Below are 21298 nucleotides of genomic sequence, written 5' to 3'. Positions count from 1 at the left end.
AAGAGGGGAGCAAATGCACCCCCATGCTGGAGGAACAGGACACAGCTTGGGATGGAAGTGGACACAGCTCTGGTGATTCTTTCCAGTGAATTTCTGACCCTGCCCGCAGAGTTTTGGGGAAAAGTTTCTCTTCAGTGCTGCTAAAATTGGTGCTTTGCAACCACTCCAAAGGCAGCTGCTGCAGGGAAATTATTTCAGTAAGTACTAAAAATCCAGTTTGGTGATAAATTTGGGTACTGTCCATTGCACCCACTGAGGGGAGAATCAATCAAAGCATTCTACAATTGTCTTTCTCACAAAAAAAAAAAAAAAAAACCCACCCCATCTTCACTGCTGATGTATCACTTCCTACTGACATTGCCAGATCCATGGACATGATATTGTGCAAATAAGACTGACAGAAGTAGTTCCATCTCAGCAAGAGCAGACCTTTCCTTCTCTAAGTTACTGGGGCTTGTTTACTTTTGTTTTTAGAGACAGGCTGAGAGTATACCACAATTCAGAAACACTCTGAAGACCAGGTATGGCATAAAAGGGAGAAAAAATTGGGTGCCACAGGCATCCTACAAGAAAAATGGTCACCTCCTGCACAGTGCCAGCTACATTTTTGCACAGCACTGCCAGGTTCAACCTGCCCACACACAGAGTTTTGGGGTGCACAGGGCTGGGTGTCCTGGGAGTGACAGGGAGGTGACTCAGCCAAAGCACAGGGATTAAATTAATTAATCAATTAATCCTCCCTCCTGTTAGGAGAGACCGTGAGAGCTGAGGAGCCTTAGTCTGGAGAAGAGAAGTTTCAAGTGATGCCTTAAGTTTTATCTTTCATATTTTCACATTCTGTGCTGCCCAGGGGTGCAGCTCTGAGCTCACAGTCAGTGTCACTCAGCTCTGCACACAGCAGGGACACAAAACAAATCCTTTTCCTGCTGCACACCAAGGACAACTCTCAGCCCCAAAAGCACAAACAAGGCTGGGCTGGAGGGAGGAACAAGAAGGATGGGACCTCACAGCCTGGAGCTGGGATTGGACAATTAAACCCCAATGTGCAAATGGACCAAAACTTATAAAAATGTTAGATTTCATGACCAGTTGTCCATTCTGTGACCATTTTTAGTCCACCTTGGGTGCAGCCCTGGTCAGGCCCTGTCCTGCCCAAGGTGGATCCTGGAGGCCTTTCAATAAATCCCTACTTCGTTCTCCAGCTCTGTCCAGTCTCTGTTCCAGGTCAGCCTTCCCAAGGCATCACCAGGGTGGTCTTGTCAATGTATATACACAATCCTTCCAAATTATTTTCAAATACCTGAAGGGAAGGTGCAAAGAGGACAGAGCCAGGCTTGTTTCAGTGGTACCCAGTCAACTTTAACCATCACAAAACACTTTTCCACTGCAGAGGTGACTGAGCATTGGCAGAATTTGCTCAGATGTGTTGTGGTGTCTCCCATCTGGACACAGCTCTGAGCAGGAAAGATGTTCAAGATGAATTTTAGAGGACCCTTCCCATCTCACCATTCTGTGCTATGTCTCAATCTTCACCCATTGCATATCCTGAAAGTTTCCCAGTATGCCTTAAGACTTCTAAGAAAAAAAACCCCAAGTTTTACTAAAATATAATCAGCAATATGCACCTTCTTAACAATTAAAAAAATCCCATTTGTTGGTTCACTATTGTTACAATCAATGCCTTCTAATTTTTTTTGTCAGCTCTGCAGGAGTAGACACTTGTGACAGACTCCTTAGCATTAGTTCAGGAAAATAATGCACATTGTTTCCCCAGTGAACCCTAACAGCCAGGCTGACTCACATTGGGACTTTCTCCCTAAAAACTTTCATCTCTGAAGGTTGGACCTGATGGTGTGGAAGATCTTTTTTCCAACCCTCACGGGTTCTATGGCTCTGTCTAGATAAAACCCTCCCAAACAGTCCACATAGAAGATTTGCATTTTCTGCATTTGAGCAAAATCTGATCAAGGAGGAGCCCCATTACTCTCTAGAAAAGTCACTGCGGAGGAGGGACAACTCCCAAATCAGACCCAGGTAAACTTCCAGTCAGGTGATAGGGACACCCATGGGCAGGATTAACAAAGGTATGGGCAAGTCACCACCTGTGTCTGATTCATGAAAAAGCAAGGGCAGGGTGCCCCAGGGAGTTGCCAGGCTCTGCAGAGAGTGAAATCACCGTGACTCAGCTAAAAAAAGTCGAGTTGAATGGTCCCCAGTCACCACCCATACTCCAGCCAGGAAATAACAGCAGCTAAAAAATAATTAGAGCCTTTTAAAACCCTCATAAAGTCGGGTTTTATATGGCTTTGAATGATAGCTTGACTTCCTCCACGCAGATAAAGAAATCAGAAGAAAAAATGTTGGAAGAGAAAAGCCTTTAGACAATAACAGAGTCCTTCCAGCAGTTCTCCTCTGCCAGCCCAAGCTGTGGATGAGTTAGCAAAATCTCACCCTGCTCCTCCCTGGCCCTGCAGGAAGTTCACTCCAAAATCATTAATGTCTTCAAATGAAGATTTATAGGCAGGAAAATTGTTGATGGCTCTGTTAAACAAATGGGTAAAAAAAATAAAGGCAATTATGTGGGTTTTATGCCTTCCAGACCAAGATTTGTTGCAATTAGAGGTGAGTTTAATAGCTCAATCTCAGCATTTCCTGACCTGTTCTCTACATATTTTTAGTCAGCTCCTATTGCTGCAGCACCCAAGTGCCTTTAATAAAAAATTAAGTCATATGGATATGACATAGGCTTGGTATAAAATCTTTTCAATGTAATTGGAGATCAATGTAAGAAGAATAGTGTGGCCTTTTCTGGCCTTAAAAACAATGTCCCATTACTAAATTTATAAAGTCCCAACAGACTTTTTTTTTTTTTTTTTTTTTTTTCTTCTTTTTTTTTTTTTTTTTTTTTTTTGGTAGGGTTTTCTCTCTTTTCTGTCAACAAATTCATCACATCTCTCACAGCAGCTTTGTCTTTTTCTTTTTTTGGGGTGGGGTTGTTTGATCTATGTATTTTCTCATATTTGTTTTCAATAGAAGACACCTCTCACTGCTCTACTTTGACCACACTGGAGTTATCAACCACTTTGAAAAATTTGATTTCCTGCTCCTCTGTCTCTACTTTGTATCAATTTGGGCTTTTTTTTTTTTTTTTTCCCATTCTGGAATGTGTGATGCCATCCAAGGCAACAGAAAGATGACAACAAAGCTTAGTTAAGCCAATAGCTTAGAAACCAGGCCAAGGAGAGCAGGAAGAGATTTTGTTTATATTTAAACATGCATTTGCAAGCCAATTGAAAATACTGTCCCATAAAAGCAGTTTAAATAGTGCAAATGCACATAAATTTTAACAAATCACATCAAACACCATGGTTAGTGGCTCAATAATTCATGGTTGCTTCTATATTTTTGATAGGTATTAAAACATTAAAAGGCTAAGCATAAAATATTTAATTCTTGATTATACTTTACAAGTGACAAGATGACACCAGTGGAACTTCCACAGCATTTAAATTGGTGGGCAGGGATCAGCACTGAGCCAGAAGGAGTTTACAGCAATATAAGGAAAAGAAAAAAAAAGTAAACTCATGTCAGAAATAAAAAAGCCACAGAGTCAAGCAGCAAAGTATCCCTACTGTGATAACCAAACACAAAATCTCTGTGATATGTCAGATGTCTAAGGTAGGGTGCTGAAATGACATCAGCTTGGTGGTGTGAAGCATCTTTCCATCTTTTCTTGATTCCTGAGTCTCCTGCCACCTTTAAATATCACTTTTTACCCTATATAAGAAGTAGGGGGGGTTATTGGGACTGAAGAACTCCATGCTGACAAGCTGTGATCACAAATCCCTTGTGCAGCATCTGAGAGCCCACCAGCAATGGCTGAAATCCTAATTGGAGGCCAAGGAAGGGATTCCTTCACACAGAGTGATGATCCAGCAGGGAGCCCACCCCTCTGTAAAGACAGAGATGAGCTAAAAGGTAAGTCCACATTCCCTTTTAATGAATTCCTCTGTGAACAACAGGTGAGCCTAATATTTTTGAGAAAAAAAATGAAAAAATCACTCCATTTGCCACCACTGGAGAGTGAGAAAATCCTCCAATGGGCACCTCAAGCAGGAATTCTCCTGGCAGCCAACAGGCTCTCTCAGCTTTGGTACTGATGCCTTAAGTTTTATCTTTCATGTATTTCAGGTTCTGTGGTGCCCAGGAGTGCAGCTCTGAGCTCACAGTCAGTGTCACTCAGCTCTGCACACAGCAGGGACACAAAACAAATCCTTTTCCTGCTGCACACCAAGGACAACTCTCAGGCCCAAAAGCACAAACAAGGCTGGGCTGGAGGGAGGAACAAGAAGGATGGGACCTCACAGCCTGGAGCTGGAATTGGACAATTAAACCCAAACATGCAAATGGACCAAAACTTATAAAAATGTGAGACTTTGTGACTGGTTGTGTGACCATTTTTAGTCCACTTGGGTGTAGCCCTGGTCAGGCTCTTGTCTTGCCCAAGGTGGATCCTGGGGGTCTTTAAATAAATCCCTACCTTATTCTCTGGCTTTGTCCAGTCTCTTCCAGGTCACCCTTTCCAAGAGATCACTACAATAGAATGACTCAGGTTAGAAAAGAACAAAAAGAACTAAAGAAATGCAGCCCCCCAAAAAGAACAACACCCCCCCCCAAAAAAGCACTGCAGCTCCAAAAAAAGAACTGCAGACCCAAAAACAGAGCCACACACCCAAAAAAAGAATCGCAGCCCTACAAAAAAGAACCGCAGTCCCCCCTAAAAAGAAGCTTAGTCTCCAAAAAAGAACTGCAGCCCCAAAAAAAGAACCAAAACACACAAAAAAAGAACTGCAGCCCCAAAAAATAACCGCAGCCCCTAAAAAAAGAACTGCAGCCCCCCAAAAAGAATCACACCCCCCAAAAAAGAACCGCAGCCCTCAAAAAAAGAACCGCAGCCCCCCCAAAAGAACCAAAGCCTCCAAAAATGAACCGCAGCCACTAAAAAAGAATCTCAGCCCTCAAAATAAGAACCACAGCCCCCAAAAAGGAACCACAGTCCCAAAAAACAACTGCAGCCCTCCAAAAAGAACAGCAGTCCCCAAAAAAGAACCGCACCCCCTGAAAAAGAACCACAGCCCCCCAAAAAGAACTACAGCCCCCTCAAAAAAAGAACCTCACCCCCCCAAAAAAGAGAACCGCATCCCCTAAAAAAGAATCACAGCCCCCAAAAACAACCGCAGCCCCCAAAAAAGAACCGCAGCCCCAGAAAAAGAACCAAAGCCCCCAAAAAAGAACCACACCCACCAAAAAGAACTGCAGCACCCCAAAAAAGAACCACAAATCCCCTCAAAAAAGAACCGCAGCCCCCCCAAAAGAACCAAAGACCCCCAAAAAGAACCGCAGCCCCCAAAAAAGAACAGCACCCTCTAAAAAAAGAACTGCAGCTCCCCCAAAAAAGAACTGCAGCCCCCCCAAAAGAATCTCAGTCCCCCTAAAAAGAATCTCAGCCCCCATAAAAAGAACCACACACCCCAAAAAAAGAACCACACCCCCTAAAAAAGAACAGCACCCCCAAAACAACAGCAGCCCCCCAAAAGAAGAACCGCACCCCCAAAAAAAAGAACCACAGCCCCCCAAAAGAACAGTAGCCTCCCAAAAAAAGAACTGCAGCCCCCAAAAATAATCACAACCTCCCCCAAAAAGAATCGCACCCCCCAAAAAGAACCACAGCCCCCCAAAAAGAACCAAAGGCTCCCAAAAAGTACCAAAGGCCCCCAAAAAAGAACCGCACACCCCAAAAGATGAACCAAACACCCCCCAAAAAAGAACCGCAGCCCCCAAAAAAAGAACCAAAGTCCCCCCCCCCCCCCAAAAAAGCATTGCAGCCCCTCAAAAAACCCCTCAGCTTCAAAAGAGAACCACAGGCCCCCAAAAAAGAAAAAAAAGCCCCCCCAAAAAAGCCCCAGAGCATCCCCCCGCATCCCCGGTGCCCTGGGGCATCCCCCGGGTGTGTCCCCGGTGACGAGGCCGGGGCGGGACCAGGCGGGGCCGAGGCGGCTCCGCTCCTTTATAGCGGCTTCCCAGGGACCGACCGGACCCACAGACACACAGACAGACCGACAGACAGCCGGACATACCCCCAGCACCATGGCCATCCCCTGCGTGGAGCTCAGCAACAAGATGAAGATCCCGGCCCTGGGTTTGGGCACCTGGCAGGTACCTGAGGGAGGGAGGGGATCCCGCCGTGGGAGATGCCCCCAGATGGGAAATAAAGTCAAAAAACGATAAAATAAGAGCCGAGATGAGAAATAGGGTTTGAAAAAAGATAAAATAAGGAGTATTTACCCCCTGTAAAAGCGGTTTCCGTGCCCCTGTGAGGGCTCGGTGTCTGAGGGCCCAGGGCCGCTTGTGTAACCCGGGCCTGCCGCCAGGAGCGACGGAGAAAAAGCAGAAAAAATATATAAATTAGCGGCTGGAGAAGGTGAAAGGAGGCAGAAAAAAAGATAAGAAAACGAACCAGAGGGGAAGAGAAAGAAACCGGCCAAAAAAAAAAAGCGGCTGGCAGCCTCGGGGATGGGTGTGAGAGGGGAAAGTTTTGGGGAAGGAGAAATGTTGAAAGGCCTTGGGCAACCCAGTGAGGAAAGAGGGGAAATGACAGTGGAAATTGCGCTGCTGGCAGCGGCAGGGGTTAAAGTCTTGCAAAAATAAAGCCCTGTCAGCTCTATGACCATTCCCTGAAGAAATTAATGCTGCTCTGCCGGGAAAATCCATCGGGTTTTTCAGTGCAGGGGATGAGGAAAGTCCAGGAGCAGCTAAAGGGGGACTGTGTGTGTGGAGCTGTCCCGGCACTGAGCCTGAAGCGTTGATTTAGAAGAATTAAAGACTTTAGTTCAAATAAATATCACTGAGGTAAGGTAGGTAAGCTTCCCTTTTGTTAGCAGAAGCTGGATTGAAGGAATTGATAAATCAGGGAAGCTATCAAACTAGGCTTTTACATCCTGAATAATCAATAGACCCCATGAATACAATACAATACAATCATAAATCAAACAGTCCTGGAAAAACAGGATTCAGTTGTCATGTAACACTAAAGGTTAAAAAGTCAAAGAGAGGAAGACCCATCTTTCTTCATCATTTTGGGACCCCACCCTATAAAAAAGACCACTGACCCATTTTAAAGAACAAACCACACATGCTTAATGGCTTTTTGGGCTAATTACCATACAAAGCAGGGAGTGGGATGTACCAGAGTTATGAATATAAACAGACACATTCTAACTTTAAACTGTTAGAGAGTCTTTGTCCATCACAGCTGGATATTGGTATTAGATCAATATCCATAATTTTTTAATAAATCAAGCCCTGCTGAGGGGACACGGCAGAGCTCATGGGTGGCCTCTGTTCCTTTCCAGGCTCCCCCAGGGAAGGTGGAGGAGGTGGTGAAGTTTGCCATCGACGCCGGGTACCGGCACTTCGACTGCGCCTACTTCTACCAGAACGAGAACGAGATCGGGAACGCCGTGCAGCAGAAGATCAAGGAGGGGGTTGTGAAAAGGGGAGACCTCTTCATTGTCACTAAGGTACAGGGGTGTAAAATTATCAGGACATTCAGCTTTTCTTGCAGAGAAACTCTTATACCTGTAAACTAACATCATTCCCATCTCTGACACTCACTCCGTGCTTTTCTTGCTGGGTCTTAAAAGTCCTGTCCTGTATTTGCAGTTTGGACTTGGCTTTATCCAAGGAAGTGCTGACAGCTTAGGAAATGGCTCTTATATCATAAAAGATATAATTAATGGGTCTTGCTGATCTAATAATTCCCTCGCATTGATTAAGTCAATTATGTTTGGTTGGGCATGCCCAAGAGAGATAAGTGGAAAAAAATAATGATAAAAAAAGCCAAGAGAGTTGTCTGGATTCATCAGTGCTTAGCAAGGCATTTGAAAATGTGTGCAAATGGTGATCCTGAAAGGGAACAGAAATCAAAGTTTTTTATATGTGATTTCTTCATTCCTTTATCTCATCCACTTGTCCCAGAAGTGTTCCTTACCAAAAAGAAGAGTTCAACCAATAAATTTATCAGTTTGGTGTTTCCACCAGCAAAACCAGAAGTATAACGAAGTATAACTAAGATTTTCCACATTAAGCTTTGTTTAAAAGCTTAATTAAAAGAAACTGTGTTCTTCTTTTGTTGAACAACATGGTTTTGTTTAATTATACTTGTTGTTCTATTTAAACAACTCGAATTTTGATTTTAAAAAATGAAGTGAAATTGACAACTCAATGTTCTCAATGTGGACAGTTAAAAGGGACAGAAAGAAGATAGTTATGAGCTGCTCAATGGTCAAAAGTTAGGTTGAAAAAAAAATAATTGTAACAACTAACAGCTTTGCTGTGTCAGAGTGTTACATTTATATCTGAGAATATATTCTCCTAAGCGGGAATCCTGACTGCACCTTCAAGATAGGCAGCTTTGTGGTATGTTTGACAGTGAAATGTTACATCCTCATCCTCAGCATGTCCTGACTTCAGTGGGAGTTTTCCTCCCAGAGCTCCCAGAAGTGAGAAGCTCCTGTGCCCTGTGGGAGCTGTGAAGTGACGGTGGGGCTTGGTCTCTTCCCACAGTTATGGAACACGTTCCATGAGAAGCCCCTGGTCAAGGTGGGACTCCAGAAGAGCCTTTCTGCACTCCAGCTGGACTACCTGGACCTCTTCCTGATGCACTTCCCCATGGGGTTCAAGGTAATCCTGCTCTCCAAACCTTTCCTTCTTACCTGCTCAGCTTTGCTGTGGCCACAGCTGGGATATGGGGCTCATTTGGCTCTTCCCTGATCCTTGTGGGAGCAAGAATTTGGTCACTAAAGTGATGCCTTGGAAAGCTGAGCTGGAACAGAGACTGGACAGAGCTGGAGAATAAAGTTGGGATTTATTGAAAGGCCTCCAGGATCCACCTTGGGCAGGACAAGAGCCTCACCAGGGCTACACCCAAGGTGGACCCAAAATGGTCACACAACCAGTCACAAAGTGTTACATTTTTATAAATTTTGGTCCATTTGCATGTTGGGGTTGAATTGTCCAATTCCAGCTCCAGGCTGTGAGGTCCCATCCTTCTTGTTCCTCCCTCCAGCCCAGCCTTGTTTGTGCTTTTGGGGCTGAAAGTTGTCCTTGGTGTGCAGCAGGAAAAGGATTTGTTTTGTGTCCCTGCTGTGTGCAGAGCTGAGTGACACTGACTGTGAGCTCAGAGCTGCACCCCTGGCCACCACAGAACCTGAAATACATGAAATTAAAACTTAAGGCATCAAAAGTCGTGATGTGTTTTAGCACAGGGTTCTGGCTTTCCACACCTTTTGGATTGAGATGTAGGTGTGAGCCCCCTGGGTCTTCTGGTAACCACTCAGGATGGTGGTTACAGCATGGACATTTAAGTTTTTTGGGGATATTGGTTTGATCTGAAGTGAACAGCAGTGAAAAATGAAGCACAGCACAGCAGGGATGTGTTTCTTCCCCCTACATCTGTGTAAAATAAATAAGAAACTAGAATAAAGGGCTCTGTGAGGTGTGTGTTCTCTTCTCTTCTCTCCAGATCTGCAGAGGTTACACAATTATTACTAATATCCACAGTCTTTGCACGCAGGGACTGATTTTGCAAAATAATGGCCCTCATCCAAAGGAGAATACTAATGAACGTGCATCATTTTTGGTTATTCAGTATGTTTAAACAACTTGCTGACTTGCTGCCTGTAAATGCAGTCCAAAGTGCTGGAACACTGTGGGACATTCAAACCTAAAATTATTTAATTTTTTTTTATTTTAATAAGTTATTAACCCGTGTATTATCTGCAATGAATTAACAGGCTGGTGAGGAGCTGCATCCTCTGGATGACAAGGGCCACAGCATTCCCAGTGACACAGATTTTCTGGACACATGGGAGGTAAGTCAATATTTGCTCCTCAGAGCAGGTATCAGCACTAAAGCAGAGATCTGTGTGCAGAAGGAAATTGAGGGGAAAGTTTGGGTATGAGGGACAGCCACACAAAACTGTATTTCAATCAGAGAGCTACTTGTACCTCTTGTTTTGAGGAGCAAGAAGGGGATGTTTGTAGTAAGGCTAAAGAGAAGGAAGCCCTCAGCACTGTAGGTGCTGTTCCTAAAATGTTTGAGTTCACACAAGGGTAGAACCAGCCCTTTGGATTAATCTAGGTGTGGCTGTTAATTTACTGGGTGTTCATACAGGCAGGATTCTGTTTTCTTTTATTAACTGAGATACTTTTATGTAATCAAATCTAGCATGAGCTGTTTGCTTGTTCATTTGCCACAAGCTTGAGAGAAATAAAATAATGTAGTTTGACAGTAATACCACCAACTCATTCTTGCATGTCCTTACTCGTTAGGCCATGGAAGAGCTGGTGGATGCTGGGCTGGTAAAAGCCATTGGTGTCTCCAACTTCAACCATGAGCAGATTGAAAGGATCCTGAACAAGCCAGGACTGAAATACAAACCTGTAATGAACCAGGTGAGAATTTTGTTTCCATTCCTCAGCTAACCGTGCAGTCTAGAATCACAGAGTGGATTGGGAGTGGAAGGTACTTTAAAGGATTATTTAGATCCAACCCCTTTCCATGAGGATGAAGCCTTCCTCTTAGAAGTATTCCTAAATATATTTAGAATATGTGTGTGTATATATAATTTATATATATATATATAAATAAAATTATGTATATTGTATATATAATTATATTTTAATATAATTATTAGAATAATAATTAGAGTATACCTAAATACTCAATTATAATACTATAATAGATAAATACAATATACATGTCCTATATAAATAATATATAATTTATGTAACATATATTTAGAATAATCTTAAATATACTCAGCAAAATCCTCACTGTGAATTTCTGCACCAGCAAGGGACTAAACAGGGATGCACTGGACTTACTCATTTTTCAGCATAAAATAAATAAACCCCTCAACTTCATTACAGAAAGGAGGAATAATTACAAACCAAATTCTCACCACATGAACGTAATCACAGGATGGCAGCAGCTTAAGGACCTGCTGATTTTCTTCCATGTGCAATTTCTTTACACTCAGCTGAGGGTGCTGAATGCCCACCTCTTCCAGGTGGGGAATATCCAGGGAAATCCCCACTCTAGTTGTGGGTTTATCATCTTTTCTTCTGTTAGAGCTGGGATTAAATGCTCCAGAGACACAGTTCGTGTTTGGACTCAGATGTTTATTAATTTTTATTTATGTTACAATCTCACAAATTGTCAGTTCCAGCTAACAAAGTGAAAAATGGCTCCCTATCTCACTACAAGGTCTTTTAAACACAAATTGTCCAACTGTGAGATGACATCTAAATTAGTTTTTACTTTTAACCCAATAACCAACCACCCATGGCCCACAATGTGGATTTTTCTATCTAATTACAAAACACCACCCAAACCATGAAGAAGGAGGTGAAAAAGGATGACTTAGCCTCTGCCCTAAATCCTCCATCTTGCTTTATGTATATTACTCTATTCTAAACCCTTAAAATCTTAAGTTTTCCACCCTGTGATATCGCACACTTCTATTTAACTCCACACCCACAATCCCAGTGCTGTCACTCAATTTTGGAAGCCTTTTCCAAGGCCTCAGGTGAAATGCAGTGTTTGCTTGGGGGTCAGTGCCTGTCAGCAGAGAAAGCTCTATTCTCTTCAAGGCCTCCAGATACTGATGTGACATTAATAACTTTTCGTAAGATAGGTTTGAATCATGATACTGGAAGTCAAGTCTTTACATTTTCTACGACCCAAGAGGATTTAAAATGTAAAAATTTAAATGAGCTCTGCAGCTCAGCAAAGTCTGAGCTTTATCAACCATCTTTCTGTGCTTGCAGGTGGAATGCCATCCATACCTGACCCAGGAGAAGTTGGTCAAGTACTGTAAATCCAAAGGGATTGCTGTGACTGCCTACAGCCCCCTGGGCTCCCCTAACCGCCCCTGGTAAGAGAGCACTGCAGCCTTTCTGTACACAAAACAGGGCAGTGGAACCATGACAATTATTATTATTATTATTGGTAAATGATACAAGTAAAATGAGAAAAGTTCTGTTGCTTTGATGCAGATGATGTAAGGTCCCTACAGGGAAGCTCTCACCTTTCTAGTGCCACCATCTCTGTTTTTTAACAGGGCTAAGCCAGGGGAACCCACACTCATGGACGATCCCAAGATTAAAGAAATTGCAGCTAGACATCAGAAAAGCCCTGCCCAGGTAAGCTGTCAGAGCAAACTGTTCCTGTAATTTGGACACATACTTGATTGCCTCCAATCTGCTTGTGTTCACAAAGAATTATTGAGAGCTGCTGGATTATTAAAGATTTTTTTTCTCTATTAGTTTGCAGTTTCTACACTTCAAACTAAGACACATGTTCACATGCAATCAAAAACAAATTTATTTTAGGACAAGCAGAGCATTGTATGCAACAGTTCTTTTATTTGGTTGGGGAGGGGGAACTTTTAAATTCTGTAAATATGTTTTTCCTTTTATGGATTTCCAAAAGCTGAACCTTTGTGAGGTACTTACCCGTGAGCCCAAAATATAATCTGTAATGTCATTATGCTCATTGAATCTGAGCACTCTTATAACACAAGCCAGAGCATCAGAATTTATCTCTCCTTGCCACTTACCCTAAACAAAACCAAAAGAAATCTTGCAAAAGCCCCAATGTAGAAACAACATTTAAAAAATTTAGAAAAAAATTACAGTTTGCCTGTCTACTGGCAAAACACATGAGCAAATCCTGCATATCAAACTCCTGTGTGCAAACTGGTAGTTTTCCAAAGACTGAGCATGGGTGTAGAAGAATAAATTGTAAATTAAAAGAAAAATAAATCCACAAAATATGTTTGGATAGATTTCTTGGTACCTCGGTGTCCACACTCCTGGTTGTTGTTCCCCAGGTCCTGATCCGCTTTCTGGTGCAGAGGGACATCATTGTCATCCCCAAGTCTGACAAACCACACCGTGTGGAGGAGAACATGAAGGTGAGGTTTCCTTTGGAAATGCTGCTGGTTTTGTGCAGGATGAGCACCCACACCCCTCTGTGTGTCCAAGCAGCATCTGAGTCACTGCAAGGGGGTGCAGGGATTTGAAAACTGGGGCTCAGCACTCCCAAACCATCTAAGGAAAAGTGTTTTGTTCCTGCTGGGAGAGAAATGAGTTACCCCGGGGTTGTGTGAGCTCTGCTGCTGCAGAAAGGGAGCCCCAGGTGTGGATTTGCCCTTGGGGAAAAGCTTAACAAGTCCTCAGGGTGCAAAGGAGCAAGCTGGTGAACAAACACCAGACCTGTTAGAGTTTGTCTCACTTGGAGGCTGTGGCTCCCCTTGGCAGGGAAGTTTAGCTGGATGTTTGCTCATGAGGTGTGGCACCTTTCATAACACCTCTGTGCTGCTTTCAATGGTGAGAAAGTAAACCTTCTCCCCATGGTGAGAGGGTTTGGAGTTGTTCCTCCTATGAATCCCCTGAAGAACTCTTAGCTAATTAACTCTGAGGCAGCTGATGCCCAGATGCAGTTGCTCCCTCTGATAGAAAATTTACCTCCAGCTCCAGTATTTGGGACACATCCTGAGCACCTCAAGTCTTCTCTGTGTGCATTTACAACACCAAGGGCAGGGCTGCTGGCATTCAGCCACCTAGAAATGTGAGACCTTGCTATGAGCAGCACCTCAGGAAGAAAAAGGACTGTCTTGGTGACTTCAAGGGTTGTTATTTGCCTGAGAAATAAAAGGATTGCTTAACTGTGCTTAGTGCATTCCTACCTCAAGTCCTGAGTGCATGAAGCACACTTAGTAGCTAACTGCTCATGAACCTAACTAAAAAGAGCTTTTCTTTTTCTTTTTTTTCTCTTTCCCTGCTAGGTGTTTGACTTTGAGCTGTCTAAAAAGGAGATGGATGTCATCCTCAGCTTTAACAGAAACTGGAGGGCAGTCCCAGTGGTCCAGTACGTTCCTTATTATCCTCACTATCCATTCATCCCATTCCCATCTTTATTTTCATCCCCTCTGTCTTGATAACATACATGACCAAAACCATGGAGAGCTCATATTTTAGTGAGGCATGTTCTGGAGCTTCAGGAGGGAGATTCATTTGGAGTTTTCCCTCCAGCATGTTGGTGTTCCAGGGGTTTTCTCATGAGCCTGCGTTCAGTTTATTGTCACTGAACCCGAGTGCGTGGGCAGGGGAGGAGGGAGAATGCAACAAGGAATAAATGTTGCTCAAAATTCTTCCTTGCACTGCTGGAATAACAAGGTCTTTCTCTTTTCAGAGCTATCAACCACAAGGACTACCCCTTCAAAGCAGAATATTAAAGGCAGGTGCTTCCTGCAAGACCTCCATTTAACTCCTTCCAGATTAGATGCACTCTCCAGCTCGATCTTCATTTCTTCTTCTGTATTTCATAATCCTTATGAGCAGTTATTTTTTCCTCCTTTTTTGAAGGAGGAGACTTAACTGATGTAAGAATGCAGCAACAAGGGTGGGGTTTTTGTAAAGATGCTGGTTTTGATTAGCAGAAAAAAAAAATAAAAAAGACAATGGCTTTTCATTTCCTTTTTATCTGGTATTCCTTAATTAGAGACATGTTTTAACAAAAAAAAAAGTGACTTAGATGGAGTTTTTTATATGTAACTTCCAGTGTGGTCAGTCATACTGGCTCATGAGTCACTGTCAAGGAATGCTCTAATTAAGATGCTTTTTGTATATTTGTGATTTTTATAGAGTCTATTTCTAGTGCTTTCACAATTTTATATGAATAAAAGTTTTATTACCAACAAAAGTTGATCAGCGTAGTCCTTAAATTATTTTATATAGTTTGGCACGTTTTCTAAAACCTGGGGGTTTTAAAAGTTTTAATACAGATAGAAATAATTTTGTATAGTTTCTGTACAAGGACACAACATACAGATCACTTGGTGGCTTATTCTTCAAAACAGGATTGTGCTCTAGCTGGGATATAAAGAACAGAGTTGTAGCTGTTGCCTCACACAACCTTTCCTCTTAATACCTAGAAATTGAACTCCTGTGTAATTTCTGGGGAAAGTTGGAGGCAGCATCATGGGCAGGGATAACTCTCAGGAAAATCCAGCCAGCCAAACATAAGGGCTGCCTCCAACATCAGCCTGGGAGTCTCAAATATAAACTCAGATTTTTGCAACTCTGCTGGCAGCATCGAAAACATTACACTCAGAACATTCAGACACAGGCTGGCTTTATCTAAGGAAAGCATGGAAAAAACACTTCTTCAAAATCACCAAAGCAAACCCTGAGACAGCCTCACAGTTAATTGTTCTAAAGTGTTTTCAGATGGATTTTGCTGGCATTCAGGAGAGACATCCTTGGGGATTCTTCACCTTATCTCACAGCACAATTAGCACAGTTCCCATCCCATTTAAAACTGGTCCATCCCTACTCATTAACAAACAGGGGATGGAAATATGATGAAAATATTCCATTTATTGCAGATGCAGTTTCAGAACACATTGTTTGAACAAATTGGTTCTTATCGCAGCTATCAGATGTATTTGAAAGACTCAGAGGAGTGTTTACAAAACCCCCCAAACAAAAAAAAAAAAAAAAAAGCCCAAGACAACTCACAGACAATGTCAGGCACAGCTTCACCCCTTACAGAATGACTTTGTGCACCTCTAGATGTAAACAAGATGTTCCAGCCAAGCAGGGGGAGCCCAGCTTTGGGCTGAAATAAAACATTTGCACCTTTTTGGGTGCTGTAAGACATGAAGGGGTGATCACTGGGGGCTCTAAATGCTCAACAAAGCTGTTAACAACAGGCTCAGGGGGCTGCTCAGTTTATGCCACCCACACACTACGGGATGTCAGTGATAAAACTGCATGGCATGGAAATGGAAATTCAAACCAAGCTGACTCTTATGGCCATGGATTGACTATATACAAATGAAGGCACCTGTCAATAAGATATTCAGGAGGGGGAGAGGTAAAAAGAAGCATCATGAAGATAGAGGTTTACTTCATTTTTTTTTTTGGTGGACCTGGTGCACGGCACGGATGGATGGCAGGGTTTAGTGAATAATCATTGAAATCAGCTCCAACTCTGTTTATGGTTGGTTTTTTTTTTCCTTTTTTAATTACGGTAGTTTTATATAAATTAAACTACAAGGTTTTATACAAGTGACCTATTTTTGACCCTCTATACCCCTACCTTTTCCTCTTTTAAAAACTATACTTTTCTTTTTAATTACCCATCACTGGGCAACTGACAATTAAATTTATTTTTTTTTTTAATACTTATCTCACCATACCTGTAATGACAATTATGAAATCTTACTATAGAAAAGTGTGTGATTTTGTCTTTACTTTTTTTTTTAAAGCTGTGATATTGGCTAATTATGTATGTTTCTTGCTAAATATAATACTCTAGCACATATTAAAGCATTCTACCATTAGTAGTGCCTTTAGGCTAAACTTTGTAAAGCTATGTGTGTGTATATATATATATATATTTATATTCTAGATTGCATTCAATTACTAGTCACTAACAACAAAAAGAAATATCAGTACCGCTGTCAGCTAACAGAATCATCCAAATTTAGGCATTAACTTAAACTAGAATGGCAAAAAAAAATTGATACTTAAAAAAAAAAAGTATAAAACAAAACAATTTAAAACACGTTATTGTTGCAGTATTTCTCATGACATGGGCAACTTACAGAAAATATTACATTGTCGACTAAAGATATTTCTTCCATGCCTTAAGTCTAAAGTGCAGAAAGAAAAAGACTTCTGTATCCCAAAAGTAACCATTGTTTTTCTAGGTTTACTGCACACCTTTCCCAAGCAACTTCACTTTACATGGGGTTTTTGGGTTGACCTCTAATGCCAGCTGAAATCACTGTTCAGACACGTATTTCTGACTATCAGTAGGAGAGTCTCTATATTTCACAGCATGGGTTTCTTTAGGAATAAAGGCTCTTGTGCAAAGGCAGTACTATTCTGATGAATGTCTAGAACTGATTATTAAATACAGTGCTAATATACATGGTTTTAACTGGGATAATGCAAAAAAAAAAAAAAAAAAAGACATTTTGGTAAATAAACATAAATATAAAAAGAACAATTTAGCACTTTTTCCTCTATTTTTTTTTTTTCCCCCCAAAAAACTGATTGGTCCAGCGTCTTTAGTGGCCTTCTATGGTTCTTTCTCAAATTGTCTCAAACCTGCTGGGAAAGAGACACATTAAATATTGCTTGAAACAACCCAGACACATCTTTAGAACAGAAAAGGGCACAGCTTTTAAAAGGTTAACACACAAAGAAGGCAGGACACGAGTTGGGGGCTGCCCTGCTCATGTACTGGGCTTGCTCTGAGGAGGACAAAAATCAGGATTTCAGCCTAATTTTGGTGGCCAAACCCCTCTCCTGTGGGTGGAGAACACTGAGCCAGCCTAAAAACCCCTCTCCTGGCAATTTGGTTTAAAAAAGGAAAAGAGGAGCAAAACAATTCTGCTTTGCATGATTCTCAACGAAAAATAAAAGTTCATGGGTATATCATACCTCTGGCTTTACATAAAACCACTAAAAATCTGTGTGCTCATATTAAAGTGTAGAAAACCAAGAGTTTTTCTCTATTTGGTCATTTCACTCTTAGTAAAAGATTGAGGGATGCTGCAAAGCATCTTTAAAGCTATTAAATTGGCCAGGGAGCTTCCATTCTTGCCCACTGGTTCTTGGCCATATAATTAGTTTAATTTGCTTTATCTGGAGTAGGTAGATAAAAATAGGTAATAATAATAGGCTTAATAATAATAATAATAAATATTAGGCTTATAAATAATAATGTGCCAATAATAATAACTTTAGGTAAAAATAATAAAATAATTTTAAAATATCAAATAAAAATCAAAATCTAGGAGGGCTATTTTGCTAATTTCTCTCTGTGAAACTAGGTTGTGTTTCACCAATCAGTCAAAAATAGCGTAACTATTTGTGTCTTGAAAAAACACTAATGCACAGCTTCAGCAAAAGCAGTTTTTCAACCATTCATGTGTCAATGATGTTGTAATGGAGTTTTTGAAAAGCAAAGGCAAAAAGGGGTTTCGGGCATCAACGTGAGCAGCTGCAGAATTTTTAAACACAGGTACACACCTATGCAAAAATGTGGCAATATAGCATATATTGCCAATACTATGTAGTAATAGGTATTAAAATATTTGCATTATATTATTTTATGTATATCATCAAATATTGTATGCATTATCGTATTAAATATATCTATAATAGTGTATATTAACATTATATGTATAATATAATTATATATCTAATATATATTTTATATACATTAAATTATAGAAAAAGGTGCAATGTATTATATATATGTATAATATATATGTATTATAGATATGTATTATATATGTATTTTATATATGTGTGTATATATTATATATATGCATTTTATATATTATACATATTTATATATATTATATATAATATATATGTATTAAATGATAGAAAAAGGCGCAATGTATTATACATATATGTATTTTATATATATGTGCATATATATTATATAGGTATGTGTATATATAATTATATATATTATTATATATACACACATTATATACATATTGTATATATTACTGTATTATGTATATTATTATAATTTATTATATTATATATAATAATATATACATATTATATATTATATATATACGTGTGATTATATATATATATATATATATATATAAAATATTTATATAATAGGAAAAGGTGCAATATATGCATTATAGCATTACTTACCATTAGTCTCTGATTTTTTCCCTGTAGCTGATACCTGTTTAAAAAGGCAAAAAGCCACTATTAAAATCCCATATAGGAGAAAATTCCTATTTATAACAGGAAAAAAAAAAAAAATCAACAGATATCCTTTGTCCCTTATACACACATGAATATAAAAGTGAGACTGCTTTCTGAACTTCAATGTACTTTCTTTCTAGATAAAAAGGTGGGTTAGTAACAGAATATTTCCCTCTAAACACTGCCCAGAAGTGTTATTACCTTAGAGGAAGCAGCTGGCTTCTCCACTGACTGCTTCTCCCAGAGATTACGTTTGCCAGATACATCTCCTGGTCTTAAATCCTGTATTTTTATAATGTCAGAGAACAGAAACCAACGTTAGTTCATGTTTATTTTCGTTGTTAAAGAAAAGGTTAGAATGCAACTTCCTCACAAGTTGAGGAACATCCACCAGAGGTAAATGTTACCTTGTCTATCAGTTATAAAGAATTATGTTTCACAAAATAACTCCACACATATCCATGTTTTAAGACAAAAAACAATCTTGTTGCATCTATTTCATATGGTGCAGACTGGTCTTAACTCAGTATGATCAGCTTAGAGAGGGCAGTGAAGAGTTACTGCATCAGATATTTACAAAAAACCAAATCCAATTTTTGCAGAAAACAACCCACATTTTTTTTCAGGGACAGTAGTTCTTCTAGGGAGAAATTCAAAAGGAACTTATCTTGGTTTAGACCAACATCAAAATATTTTAGTAAAAAAAATGTATAAAAAATAGAGGTGGACTTTTAATACAACAGAAAAAAAAGATCCTACTCTGCATCCTTAAATACAGATTTCAGCACTTATCCCTGTAGTCCTTCATATCCATTTTAATTTCCATTGCATCCTTTGCATCCTTAGGATGTGCCAATCACTAGCCTGACAGAAAAAAAACCCAACCCAAAACACATGAGGTAAAGTCATTAAAGGATAGTAGTATTCTCTGAAAATGAGTGTATTATGGAGATTTTAATCAAAACTCCATTAAAATGTCAATTAGCTTCTTGGGGAAAAGGATGGCTGCAAATGAAAATGAAATCTGCTTTGATATCTACCTCTGTGCATGGCAAACAAGAGATTCAAACAATTTTTGACATAAATACTCTCCTTTTCAGGAAATATTCAAGTCCTGCGTGGCTTCCAGGATTTGATACGTAGGGAGATAATTTTACTGCACATGAGAATTTCTACCTGTAAAATGCTCAGTGATGAATGAAAATGAGATTCCTGCAAGGGGGATTTGCACCCAGCAGAGATACTCTAAGAACTGATCAGAATTTGCAGCCACATCATTTGTTGATGATTAAAACTTGAAGCCAATTCTGCACTTTAAAAAGGGAGTGCAGGAAGTACCACAGGAAGGAAAGAACCAACTTTGACCTTATCACAAAGACACCTGCAGTGGACATCACCACAAATCCATTTCCACAGTCCTGAAATAACTTGGGATGTGGGATTTCAGTTCACCATAAAACTACAACTTTTGTTCTGCCTTGAATTCAATTTTCTCCCAAAACCCACAAGAATCTTGATGGCCACAAAAAACTCTGAACATTTCTCCACTTTGGCAGAACATGAGGGGAGTGAGAAATTATTATAATTTATTATTTGCTAAATAAGAAAATCTAGGCTTCTCTTGGATTCATCCTGACTAAAAATAAAGTCAAAAATCACACATTATAGATGCATATAAACCTTCATAGTCAATTATAAACAGCTTTTACCTGACCAACTTAGCAAACAGACCCCCAAAGAAGAAGAATAGGAGGGAGGGCGTGTTCCTTCAAGCAGAGACATTGAAAGAAGAAAGAACAATCTATAGAGAAAGAGGGAAATTAAAGACATTGATAGAAACAGTTGGCTGAGGGAAAAACAAGAGATTAGTTTTACATTCTCTAAAAGGTGCAACTTCAAAGAAAGAGAGAAAAAATCTGGAGGCGGATTCTGGAGTGGACAATTTCCAACTCCTCTGTAGGATAAATAGGAGTGTGGATTGAGAAAGTGTTTTTCAGGCTGCACTTTTTAGAAAAAGCAGAAAAACTGCACAAGAACACGGAAGAAACCAGTTCTTCAATAAAATCCTGAAGTTGAATTAAGACCACAAAAGATTCTCCAATATGGACATTTACATCCCAGTTCCTCATCCTCAACCCTTCCCACCCCACAGTCACCTCTTCTTGCTCCTTCCCACATTCCCACTTTATTACCTCAACAGCATTTTCTGCTCTGATTCTTGCTGAACTAATGGGCAGCCTGAAGGGCCTTCATTAGGAGCTACATTTAGGCTCATAAATAACTAAATTATTTCAGTTGAGGTTTAAAACATACTTGGAAGATTTTTACAGGGCAAGGACCAAACTCCAAGTGTGTGGAAGTGTTCAGTCTGGGGTCTGTGGCTGGTCATTTCTAAACTAATGGTAAACCTTTCTCA

At 40.3% G+C, this 21298-nt stretch overlaps 2 protein-coding genes across 7 annotated transcripts in view; one reads left to right on the top strand and one right to left on the bottom strand.

The window, feature by feature from the left end:
• Positions 1–5914: 5914 nt before the first annotated feature.
• Positions 5915–14849, top strand: LOC310908491 (aldo-keto reductase family 1 member B10-like). The gene is made up of 10 exons (XM_083859582.1): positions 5915–6216; positions 7413–7580; positions 8626–8742; positions 9855–9932; positions 10393–10515; positions 11893–11999; positions 12186–12267; positions 12957–13040; positions 13914–13996; positions 14321–14849. The coding sequence occupies exons 1-10, from the start codon at positions 6148–6150 to the stop codon at positions 14361–14363; spliced, it is 954 nt and encodes a 317-aa protein (XP_083715708.1). The 5' UTR covers positions 5915–6147; the 3' UTR covers positions 14364–14849.
• Positions 14850–16126: 1277 nt separating this feature from the next.
• The window catches only part of CALD1 (caldesmon 1), a 124774-nt gene continuing 119602 nt past the window's right edge, over positions 16127–21298 (bottom strand). For 4 of the 6 annotated variants that reach the window (XM_083859576.1, XM_083859575.1, XM_083859579.1 and 1 more), the window contains 3 exons: positions 19084–19164; positions 18826–18859; positions 16127–17250 (listed from right to left, as the gene is read on the bottom strand). In XM_083859576.1, the coding sequence (XP_083715702.1) occupies positions 17219–17250; positions 18826–18859; positions 19084–19164 (147 nt within the window). In that variant the 3' untranslated portion in view covers positions 16127–17218. The remainder of the gene's footprint in view (positions 17251–18825; positions 18860–19083; positions 19165–21298) is intronic. The other 2 variants (XM_083859577.1, XM_083859580.1) reach the window with 1 other exon arrangement.

The sequence above is a fragment of the Zosterops lateralis genome (genome assembly GCF_965231275.1).
Source record: "Zosterops lateralis genome assembly, chromosome: 4".
Taxonomy (NCBI): Eukaryota; Metazoa; Chordata; class Aves; order Passeriformes; family Zosteropidae; genus Zosterops; species Zosterops lateralis.
This window is presented reverse-complemented; position numbering and strand designations above follow the sequence as displayed.